Below are 12,381 nucleotides of genomic sequence, written 5' to 3' on the forward strand. Positions count from 1 at the left end.
ACTTTGAGACAAGTGTTTTGTGGAAAAAAAAAAAAAAAAAAAAAAAAAAATATATATATATATAATATATATATATTATATATATATATATATATATATATATATATATATATATATATATATATATATATATATATATATAGTCAATAATGCAAGTATGTTTAACAGAGTTTTGCAACCTATTCTATGTAAACCAAAACTGTGAAGTGGTTTGTGTCCTGAATTAAAACTCTACTGCACATATTGTGTTTAAGAGGAAAAAACGAGTCGGTACATTCAGCAGGAATGTTAGAGGGCTCGTCTGTTTCTGGTTCATGAGGCATCTGGACACCGTGCCCAAGCAAGAATCACATTTGTGCAGATCCACAATTGTCTTCAGGCTAAAATAGCACAATTTGTTTGAATTTGATTGAAAAATCCATGATGTTTCGTAGCTTACAAACGGACTTATAATCTGGACTATCATACATTATTTTAAAACATTAGAAAAGCAGTGTATGCAACCTGAAAATTTATATTAAGTCTTATTCTGGTATTTAACAAATAAAATATCTTTAACAGTCTTAGCTCGCCTAAATAGGAAAAGTCGAGTCTGATGTAACACCACCCAGTGTAATGTTTTTGATGACCACATTTTGAGGCCCAGTGTTTAATCTTCTTGTTTCATCTCTTACTTCTTCATTTAAATCTATTTCTCATGACTTACTTAACAATACAGATTTCATATCACCACTGTATTTCACCCGTATTACTGTTCATCAATTTCTACTTCACAACCGAACAGTCAAGAGCCTCACAGAACGACATCAAGAAAACATGAACGAGACTGCACTTTCCCTGAACCCCTGCAAACGACGTACGAAGCAATTGTTCTTACCCTGTATCGTAGAGCAGACTAAAATATTTAACATTTCCATAAATGGGGAGGAGTTTGATGCAGCTGGTGTTGCTTTTCCGTGGATGCGTCCGCAGCCTAAAATTTATTTGTGCTCCACCCTTGAAACTATTTTCTTGTTGCCTGCTCACTTTGTCATCCTCTGGCCTGTTTCTCTCTTTGTCTCCCCCCCTTACGCATCACATTTGCTCTCCTCTCTATGAAATTCATGTCTCTTTTCCTCAATATCCTCTCCTTCTCCTCGCCATCACCCATCTGCTCTTTCTTTCCTCGCCCACCTCTCCCCCTGCTGTGCAGTGGAGGGCCAGTGGTTGGAGTGGGGCGCGTGGTCAACATGCAGCGTGACCTGCAACACGGGGACCCAGATGAGGCAAAGGCGCTGCAGTCCCTCGGTGCATGGCTGGGCAGAGTGTAAGGGGCTTCATCAGGAAAGCAGGGAATGCGCCAACCCTTCATGCGGTGGTAAGGTGGAGAAAAAAAACACTGAAATAGCACTTTACATGCCTTTGAACAACATTATGTAAACACAGATTATTGCGTTCTTTGAAGGAACGCTTATGCCCTTCCACATGTGAATGTGTTCCGGTTTGGCAGCCTAATCTGAATCGTCTCCTCTTTTGCTTTTTTTTTTTTGTTTGTTTTTTTCTTCTTTACAAGAAGCTTTTAGGGAGAAATATTTTGTTTTTCTATTTCTTCTTTTTTTTTTTCTTTATGAGTCACTGTCAAAATAGCCATTGTATTTTCTCGCCGTTACTTTCATGCTCCACGTCGAGCCCTGTTCCTGATACTTACTGGTGGTGACATGTCTGTGCGTCAGGTGGAGGCAACTGGGGCAGCTGGAACCACTGGAGTCTGTGCAGCAAGACGTGCGACTCAGGGTGGCAGCGGCGCTACAGGATGTGTGAGGGGAGCGGAGAACAAGGCTATCCCTGTGAAGGTTCAGGAGAGGAGGTCCGGTCCTGCAACGAGAAGAAGTGCCCCGGTCAGTGATTGTGTGTGTTGGAGTGCTAAATGGCAAACTGTGCACAGATGCATCTTAACAATAATGATAATGTTTTGCTGTAAACCCGTTCAAGTTAATATGTATACTCGCATTTCACTCAATGTGTTATTGAAAGTTTCTGTTTGTTGCGATGACACCTTACAGTCACCGAAAACTAAACATGTCTTTGTTTTCATAAACTTTGAATACTGAATTTAAAAAAAAAAAAAGAAAGAAAAAAAATTGAAGACCCAAAGAAGTAATTTCAAATTATTAAATAAACTTATGAGATGCTTAATTAATTTATTTCTGGGAAACTGTACTTTGGGTTTTCATCTATGGCAAGACAAAAAATAATCAACAAATAAATTCTTGAAATACAACCTTGTATTTGGAAAACAAATTTATGGCTCCAGCAACAATCCTCATGAACTTCCCCCAAACTTTTGAATGGATTACAATCTTCATAACGCTCTGCCTGATTCTTGGTACTTTTCTACCTTTTTCGACTCCACTTTTCCTTCCACTCAACTCTTCAGTGATTATTTTTCATGCAAACTTTGTGAATATTTAGCAATGGCCATTGGAGCCTTATGCTCTTTGTAAAGGTTGTCATAGGCAATTTGCTGAATGTATGGCAGGTCAGCAGTAACATACCTTGATATGAGCTATTGTAATTTTTTTAAGGAACTGAATTGGTGTTTTATAATTAGCTGGAAAGAGTATTCAACACAATAACAAGAAATAAAATGTCTTAAATATATCTCTATTTGTGCAATGAATCTGCATATTAATAGTTTCCTTTAATGTGCTTTTTTTGTAGAAAAGGTAGATTATGAACACAGTTTTTGCCTGAATAACAGCCTTGAATCAAACATTTTAGTTTCATCAGTATTGCTCCTGTAATCTTTCATACTGGATGGGTTCTTTTTCTCTTAAATAATAATGATAATAAATAAAAAAAACTTAGTGTCTTTAAAGTACATGGATAATAGTTGTCAGGAAAAAATAGGTGTATTTTCCATTAGTTCATACTTCCTCCATTGACCTCCACTGCAATTCAATTTGCACTCGTCTTTTCATTATCTTCTGACTCGTCTCTCTCTTTACCATATTTTTAACATTTTTGCCCTGGCTTGTAATGCTTATATTTTTATCCTGCCAGTTTGCTGAGTTTCCTTTTACTTTTCATATCTCTAAAAATGTTTTTATGTTTCAGCTCCCTGCCTGTTTCACGCCGCTATGCTTCTCTGTTTTTTTTTTTTTTTTCTCTCTCTCTCCGGACAGTTTTGCTCAACAGTCCGGTCTGTGCTTTGTCGGTTTTTGGACAGATACAGTTTGAATATTCACGCCTATTTCTGAGTGCCACGTGTGTCTGTTCTTGTCTTGAGCTTCGAGGGGCTGCCGGCGGGGCTACAAAGGTTAAAGCTCCACTGTGACCCCTCGCTTTTTGTTCAAGAAATCTCTCCAACTTCTGCACAATTCAAGAATCTTGTCTATTGACATTGCAAGGGACATAACATATTTTCACTCTGTCTTTGCTTTTTGGTCTCTGTTCCTCTTCATCTCCCTGCATCTGCCTCTGCCAGCATCCATCTCCCCCTTGGACTCTCTTCTTCGTCCTTCGCTTCATTTTCTTTCTTTTTTTTATTATGGTCATGAAAAGAAGTGGAGAAACAAATGAATAAAAAGAGGGGATGAGACGAAGAGGGAATGAGATACTGCACTGGGGCAATGTCACTGACAGAGCAATGCGAAACGTACAAGAGAAAATTGGGAGCTGCTGTAGCAGAGCTTAGATTTGAATCTTCTTTTTTTGGGGGGCTTTTCTGTCACTGTATTTTTTTTTCTTTCATTAGCTGTTGAGTCAGTGTGACTCTATTTGCCTGCTGGACTTCACTACATTTTACATTTGATGATGCCCTCTTCTCTTCCACAGCTCCTCATGAGATATGCAAAGACGAGCACCTCCTTTCGATGTCATGGAAGAGAGCCTCAGCCGGAGAAACAGTCTACAACAAGTGTCCAACAAATGTTATCGGTAAGTGACACGCCTTCAGAGGGAATCAGCTGTAGTTTGCCGATTGTGCTTGCAGTGTAAGTCGGACTTATTTGCACCCCTTTGTAAAGACGTGTAGAATACGTCATTACAAATGTGAGCAAAATAATGTGGAAAGTAGAGATTTGATAAAATACAGCGTCCAAAACTATACATAAAAAGAAATGGATGTAGCAAAACAAAACAAAAAAATCCAATCTATAATAGCACATGTCAAACATGCATGAGAACATAAAACACTAGCTTCCTGAATAAATGGTAAATTAATGAGAGAACGCCAGGAAAGGTGATTCGCAGAATAGTGATCAGGTGAGTCTAATTAGCTAAACATCTGACTAGATGTCAGATGTCAGTGATCGTACTTGCAGGGAGTACAAACACTGACGTAGAATGGCAAGAGAGTATGAAAACGCAAAAAGAGAAGGAAGGAGAAAAAACTACACATGGCAAATATAAAAGCATAGGGATGAGCAAAAATAATCACTGAATGCAAAATGAACCCAAAATTACATTGAGCTCAAGACCAAAGGGATGAAACACAAAGGATCGCAAAATTCCTTTTGCAATCCACCATGATATCCACTGTGATAAAAGATCATGGTGGATGAACTTTTAATAAAAAGTCTGCTGGCATCTGCCTGGAAGCTGAACTTTGGTTACTATTGGGTCTCTGAGAAAGGAAACAATCCAAAATGGTGGGCAAACTAACACTCATATTTATGAACACTCACAAAATCCACTTTCTGTTGTGAAATTTTACCAGAAAGAGCAAGTGAGCAAGTGCCGACCTCTGGCCAAAAAGGGCTGAACAAGGTCTTGGCATGAGAGACACCATTAACTGTGTTTTTTTTTTTTTTTTCTTATGTAGCAGAACTGAAGGTTGGATTTTTTTTTTAACATTTATGCTGCAGCATATTTTCACCAAAGGTGTGAATAACCCTGTCTGTCACTGAAAGTAGTACTCGGAGTAGAAGAATGCCCAAGTGAGCATCCTCTGACAGATTCAAAGTGAGTTCATGAGATTAACTTCTGCAGAAATATTATTCCAACACTGATACTGAAACAAGAACAACAATTTTAATTGCTCACATTCTGCTAAATAACTGTAAAGAAAGCTGAAGAATGGAATCAACAAATATGTTAAGTTTCAAATTGATTGAGGCCTTTATGGCTTGTGCATCCTTTAATCAATGCAATTTGAAGATACATTTTACAAACTGAGGTTTGCCCATTTTTTTTAAAGCGTGCAGGACACGGACTTCTGTGTGAACTCATTTGACTATGAACACACAGTCGTTATTATTTAAACATGCCAGACTCAATCTGACAAAATCACATTTGATTGTAGATCAAAGATATAAAATTGAGCTGAATAATAAAAAGAACAATAAATGTCTGGTGTTTTGTTTATTTTGGCTAGGAATGTCAAAATCATTTCCAGTTTGGGCCATAACAAGATCAGCAATGTATTGATGAATATGCAAATGAAACTGTGAAAATGAAAACAAATAGCTGCCTCTGTATTCAAGGAGTACTTCATGAAGTTAAATAATATTGAACATCTTTTCAAATTGACAGAATTTGGCAGCATATAGATAAAAGCTGCTCTGATACTTCATTGTTGAAAAAGGAAAAAACAATCTTGTTCATGTCTTCTGTGGTTCTGTAGGATTTTTTACAGGGCATAATTACAGAAAATGTTGTACATTTATTCCAGTTTGTATGACGTGTTCTTCAAAAAAAAAATGTAATTCTCTTTTCCAGGATCTGCTAGTCGTCGATGTATGCTGGACAATAACGGAGTTGCTTTCTGGGGTCCTCCGAGCTTCGCCAGATGCGTCTCCCTTGAGTATAGACAATTGCATTTAGCTGTAAGTTAGCTTTCATCACATATTCTCTTTGTCTCAGAACTGCTGCTCTTTGCTGATTTATTTACACCGTGAACCCAGGCACGGAGAAGAAAACACATGTATTTGTCCAGGTTACATCATTTGAATTGCTTTGTTGCAGCAGGTTGTGGTTTTTTTGGGTTAAAGTGGGAGAAAATAAGAAGGTTTTTCTCTACTTCAAAGTTGACTTTGTAGCTGTGCTATTCCTTAAATCAATTGCATTTTTTAACAGGTTTTCTCAAAACAGAAGACGAGCAATCTCTTTACTCGCAGCGTCAGTCTCCACTATCTCTAATTAGATTTCCCAGGGTGTTGCACTCACACTTATCAATTAATGAACTTGGCTAATGAATGTGTTCACCAGGGAGACCCCTTTCCTGTTCTGTGAACTTCAACCTTTTCAAAGCTACTCCATGATGGTGGAAGAAGATGGGGGTCAGGGATTATGCGTGATAGATCTGTTTGCACTCTTAGCTTCTGTTTCAACCTTTTATTACTAACAGAATTTAATTATTCATTTTGTGTGAAGCTGTTTTCATCTGTTCTTTCGGGTCTGTGTCTCTCTCTCTCTGATTTTATACACATCTCACCTTTCTTGCATGTTTGGATCATAGAGACCTAAAAAAAAAAAAAAAAAAAAAAAATATATATATATATATATATATATATATATATATAAAATAAAAAATCCAAAGCTTACTGCATAAAATCACTTTGAAATACTCCTGTATTACAAAAACAAAACAAAAAAAAAAAAAAGATCAGCAATTTCTCTTATGATGCATATTTTCAAAAACTTGTATTTAATTTTTGTTATCAAAATGTTTAACGTTTGGCATTGTCTGGCTTGATTTGATTCTTTAAATGTCACATGCACGATTGCTTTCCACTGTTTATAAGTTAAAATATTCTACAAATAAATAAATAAAAGAAAAAACACTTGAAGCTAACAGAACTCTTGCATGGGTCTACTGTGTGATTAGTTGTTTCAGTTTGTGTCTGCCTGTAAATGTCACTGCACCCACAAAACTGAACCTTTAAATTGCTAAAACACTTTTATTTTATTTCTTCTTCAATCGCCTGGCTATTTCACCATTTTGGGGATTCTCTTTTTCAACCTATCAAATCACAAGTTTTGACCGAAGTCAAGCTGTGTTTAAGGCATGGAGTATAAAATTATGGTGCATTTAAAAAAAAGAAAAATCTTTGGTTTGCATATTTTACGTGCGTTTCATTTGTGTCATGGTTGTTTTGTAAGACAAAGGCAAAGCTGTCTGTTTTCCTAAATATCTCTATTTCTCAATGCATTGTAGTTGCTAGAGCATCTTGCGAAGGGTCAGAGGACCCTGGCCGGGGAGGGGATGTCTCAGATCGTACGGAGTCTCCTGGAACTTTTGCAGAGGAGGAGCTACTACAGTGGCGACCTTCTCTTCTCCACGGAGATCCTGCGAAATGTGACGGACACCTTCAAAAGAGCAACCTACATCCCAGCTTCCGACGACGTGCAGGTGGGCCCGACCTCGAACGCTTCTCTGCGTTTCTTGAAGAACCTGTATTTTCTGCTTCATTGGTTATGAATAACAATGAGTTGTCATTGATTGTAATATGCAAATGTGTTTAGGTACTTGATCCTTTTCACATTTTATCAAGTTTCAATCAAAAACTCAGATGAATTACTACAGTTCTGTGTGACATGCCAGCAAACGAAGCAGTGCATAACTGAAGTGAAAGGGAATGGGGACAAACGTCCTTTAAGATGTTTTGCAAAATCTTTTGTATTTCAAGCCCTTTCCTCAGATCCACCATCAACAAAAAAAAAAAACAAAAAAAACTGTCTCCTCCAGAAGTCTCACAATAAACAGATAAAGTCACTGAATATATTTGAAGCTCTTCTGTAAATACCAGAGAGAATTGTGCAAAAATAGTTGTGAACAAGCGGCATCATGAAGAACATAAAAAGGTCAGGGATAAAGTTGAGGTAGTTTAAAGTTTAAAGCGGCATGTGTCGAATATCTCAGAGCAACATGGAAGCCATGGAAAAACAGAAACTCATAGATTCAGAGTTAATCTTGAGGAGCCTCAAAGATCAGTTTCAGAATGGAGAACCTATGTTGCGTAACTATAACACAAATTTGGCATTTAGAGAAAAGTTAAAAGAAAGAAGTCATAGCGAAACAAAAGGCGATTAGAGGCAGCGAAATATACAGAAATCAGTGAAGAAAACATCAAGAAGACCTCAGATTGAACTGGATGTTCACTTTCAAGCAAGACAGCAACCTGAATCGTCCAGCCAAAGCTGCCATGGAAGATTTCCATCATTCCAAACCTTCTGTCAGTTTGCAATTGCTCCAAATAGATTGAGTCTTGACTACTTGAAGCTGAATACAAATACATTTCCAAACTTATTTTGATTCATAAATTTGGAAATTGTTGTTTGTTTTCCTTCTAGTTCTAAATTATAAAACAACTTGTTGGTTTGTCACACATAATCACACAGAATCACTCAAATGAAATTTGTGGGTTTAAAATTAAATATAAATGAGGGGGGGTATACTTTTGCTAAGAATTGTAATGATTTGTTGACGCAAAAGTTTTTTTGTTAGTTTTCAGAAAGGATAGACGTGCAACATACCTGTAGTATTGACAGCTGGTGCATCTGAGGAGTATTTTGCAGTAGTGGGCAATCTGACAATTGTCCTCCCTCATTAACTCTGCGTTTTTACTCCTGTGTGTAGAAATTCTTCCAGATTGTCAGCCACATGTTGGACTTGGAAAATCTGGAGAAGTGGGAGGACGCACATCAGGTAAAGTGTCTACCTATTAATTACTGTGTGTGTTTGCGTGTGTGAAATTTAAGCAATTCGCCCATCCAGATGCCCCTGAGTAAACATGTGCTAACTTGACAACTGGAAACAATAAACAACCCACAACTTGTTCCACATGATCACTATTTTTAGTCAGTCTAGAGCTAAAAACACGCTTCCTGAAGTTTTTACGCCAAGCAGTAAAAACTTCCCACTGTCAAAGTGGGAAGTTTGAGAATCCCACTCTCACAGTACCTCCATCAGCACTTAATTATTACATGTGTAGTTCAAAATTTTATTTGAAATATGCATGTTTTATGTTGTGGCCACAGAAAATATAGCTAAGTACCATCTGTTTGTGCAAAAACTGAAAGGAAATTTAAAGGAAGTTTTCAGATAAAGTCTCACAACATCAAACTGTAGACAGATATTTCAGGTTATTTCGGCTCCCAGTCAGAGCTGTGATTACCCGACTATTCATCAAACATTTCCTTTGACAAGCAAATCTCGCTCTGATGACGGCTACACTTTATCTTCTGCTGAAAGGTGGTGCTTCATGTTAAACACTGAGAAAACTGTTGAGATGAATTTTGTTATTTTTGATTATCTCCCTTCACTGTGTTGCGGTTCTCACTGCTGGGAGGTCGTGAGGACTATACGCTCTTGTTTTGACGTAGCCACTTCACAAGCATCCACTTTAGAATTCATTCAGTATTATTACCTATTTATCTTTTTAATTTATTTTTTTTGTCTTGAATTTTAACCCCTATCCACCGTAGTGGGTCTTCCCTAAGCTGGCACAGTGGATGAAGATATGCACCTTTAAGTATGTTGATGCTTGACGACTACATAATGTGGCTGAATTAGCAGAATTTGGCAAAGGATGGATCGAAATTCCCACACAACTCCTATTATAAAAACAATTAATGGGATTTTTGCAGAGACTGATGCCAGAATCATTTATTAGGCTTAACGGGGATGCACGTTTTCATAAAGTGCATCCCCTAATCTAGCTTTTCCCCATTGGGTAACTAAATAATTGTTTGACTCCTACATTATGTATTTACTTTATACATTATATATTAGCTTGTGTTATTTTTGTCTGATGTTAAAGGATGTGCAATGATCTCAAAGCCGCTTTGGATTCTTATGATGGATTCACGTTTCCGTCTTTCTTTTTATCTTTCCACCCACAGGTCGCTCCCGGTGCTGCTTTGCTGATGAGAATATTAGAAGATTTTATTCATTTCATTGGAGAAGCACAGAAGCCTTTTCAGAGTTTCCTGACAGTCACTAACAATCTCAGTAAGTCTACGAGATCTTAACTCACCTTTCGTTAGAAAAAAAAAAGAAAGAAAAAAACAAAACATTGTTTTGACACCAATTACGGACTTATTCATTTATTTATTCTGTTTTGCTCGTGAAAGTTTTGAACCCTCTGCTAACATTGCTCTAATAACTTTTTAAGATCAACTCGTTCGTTTCACAATTTTCACCTGGCAGTTTTGTGCTCTTTTTTTTGTTTTGTTTGATTTGTTTTTAGTGATAACCATACAAAGAGAGCCAGTGTCAGCAGTTTCAAGTGACATCAACTTTCCCATGAAGGGACGGCGAGGGATGAAGGACTGGGCCAGAACAGCGGAGGACAAGCTCTACATCCCTAAACAAGTCTTCACCATTCCTGCTGAGGGTAAGAGGGTCAAGATGGATTTCATCCGGTCTAAACCATTGCAGGTGTTTGAACTAGCCTGGCTGACATGTTCATTGCCAACCCATATACATAATCAATATACAGGTGCTTCTTTGTAAATTAGAGTGTGCTGTAAGTAGGAAAAAGGCTAATTCCTTAACTCAATAAAAAAACTCATATTTTAAGGTATTCGTTTGACATTATTTTAACAGCATTGAGCAGTAAAATAAAGTAAATGTCTCAACGTTGTTGCCAAAAAGCGCTTCAGAGTGCTGGAACTGTGAAAAGTTAAGTTAGAAGAAAATACATTAAAAAAAAAAAAAAAAAAAAGAAAAAGGTTCACAAGCAACAAAAGTAACTGCAGCCTTGAGAGGTCTGTGAATCAAATCACATTTAAGAGTTTGTGTGACATTTATAATGTCACACAAACATTATAAATGTTTGGACTCGAGATGTTATTCTCCAAATAGCCAGACTGTTCAGCAGTGGTTCAAACTCTCTCATCTCAGATGAAAGTAAATTCTCAGCTGCATAAGAAAATATAGGTACCAGAATATTTTTGTTCTTAAATTATTTCAAGGAATGTGAAGCATAAAATTAAAGCTTAAATTTCTGCATTCAATGCTATTTTGCATATTGACCATTTTCCCTCTGTAGGATAAAGTCTATTGCCATACTGAAAAATAATTAGCTTTATTAACAAAAAGCAATCTGCATTTCTGCACTGCTGTTGTCAAACTGAGTTGTTGGGACATCATAACTGAGAGCAATTACTTTTCATGCTCTCTCAAACTACAGATAGTGACTCAAAAACATTACTCTGAAGCTAGAAATAGATAGTAATCAGTTAATATGGAAGTTGGGAATCTGAAGCATAATGTCTGTCGTACTTTCCCTTATCCAATCTACTTCCAGGAATGACTTCTTTACTCAAGGTCAGAGCAGCTCTCCCAGTAAAATTCACACATTCATAGACATTACTTGCATAGACCCACAGAAGACCTCTCAACAATTTGAAAGGATGAAGCTGAGAAGGATTTGGGCTGTTAAGTGGCCCAGGAGGGCCTCCTTGGAAGATGTATGCCTTTTATCTGTATGGAAGTTTGCTGTATTCCCTGGTGACGGCATCCTGCTAACAGAAGTTTGAACGACGGCAGTTCACTTTGGCAAACACAAGCGAGATGTCTTCTAAATGTTGTTTGTCGAAGATGTCTTCTAAATACTCCTGTCCCCTTTGAGGGCTGCAAGTTGGCCCAATGCAACTTACAAAATATACAGTGTCTTTTCCAAATACTAAAATAAGAATCATACAGGTAGAACACAGTAATAAAAAAAATATACCTGGAGACAGGAAAGATAAGATTTTATGAGGACAACAAGGAAAAGATTAAAAGAGCGGGAAGAAAATTTCTGTGGCAGATGTGATCCGCTCCCACCAAAGCCAAAGGTCACATCCCACAGGAAATTATACTGGCAGCCTTTCTGTCTGGCACTCCATCCCCTTTCAAATTAAAGTTCAGAGAGGCAGTAGGCCAAAAGCTCAGAGCTTTCTCTGGCCTCTAACTCATGCTGATGATGCTGTTTGATTTTAAAACATCATGGTGGAGGCCGTGGGGGAGACTCACCTATTGTTATTCTTTTCATTCTACTCACTGACATGGGCTTATTCTGAAACTCCTACTGTCTAGGAAGATGAAAACAGCTAATCGCAAAAGCTAAATTTAAGTCTGTTAAAATAGCCTGAGCTTTATTTTTGTCTCCTCCTTGTCATTTTCCTCCCCAGTCATAACTATGAATGAGGCGAGAGCTACTGTTAATTGTGAAAACTTTTTTTTTTATTTATTTGAGATGGAACCTTAAAATAATCTTCAAACTTGCTAATCTTTGCAATTTGAAATTGTGTCCACATCACTGGGAGATCTGTTCCATGTTGAGTTCAAGTTATATATATATATTTTTATATTTTTTTATATATAGTTTTCACATATTGTTTATTGTTCAGTAAAAGTGCCCAGCTGAATCACATTCATGCGCGCACTTCCTCATAAGACATTCTACACAG

General features: G+C 37.3%; 1 protein-coding gene across 2 annotated transcripts in view; it reads left to right on the top strand.

Moving 5' to 3' along the window:
- The window catches only part of adgrb2 (adhesion G protein-coupled receptor B2), a 241,880-nt gene that overhangs the window by 123,156 nt on the left and 106,343 nt on the right, over positions 1 to 12,381 (top strand). For both annotated transcript variants that reach the window (XM_055058814.1, XM_055058815.1), the window contains 8 exons: positions 1,193 to 1,357; positions 1,713 to 1,877; positions 3,817 to 3,918; positions 5,701 to 5,807; positions 7,139 to 7,333; positions 8,561 to 8,629; positions 9,826 to 9,934; positions 10,173 to 10,319. In XM_055058814.1, the coding sequence (XP_054914789.1) occupies positions 1,193 to 1,357; positions 1,713 to 1,877; positions 3,817 to 3,918; positions 5,701 to 5,807; positions 7,139 to 7,333; positions 8,561 to 8,629; positions 9,826 to 9,934; positions 10,173 to 10,319 (1,059 nt within the window). The remainder of the gene's footprint in view (positions 1 to 1,192; positions 1,358 to 1,712; positions 1,878 to 3,816; positions 3,919 to 5,700; positions 5,808 to 7,138; positions 7,334 to 8,560; positions 8,630 to 9,825; positions 9,935 to 10,172; positions 10,320 to 12,381) is intronic.

Source organism: Poeciliopsis prolifica, unplaced genomic scaffold (assembly GCF_027474105.1).
Source record: "Poeciliopsis prolifica strain line A6 unplaced genomic scaffold, Auburn_PproV2 SCAFFOLD052, whole genome shotgun sequence".
Classification (NCBI taxonomy): Eukaryota; Metazoa; Chordata; class Actinopteri; order Cyprinodontiformes; family Poeciliidae; genus Poeciliopsis; species Poeciliopsis prolifica.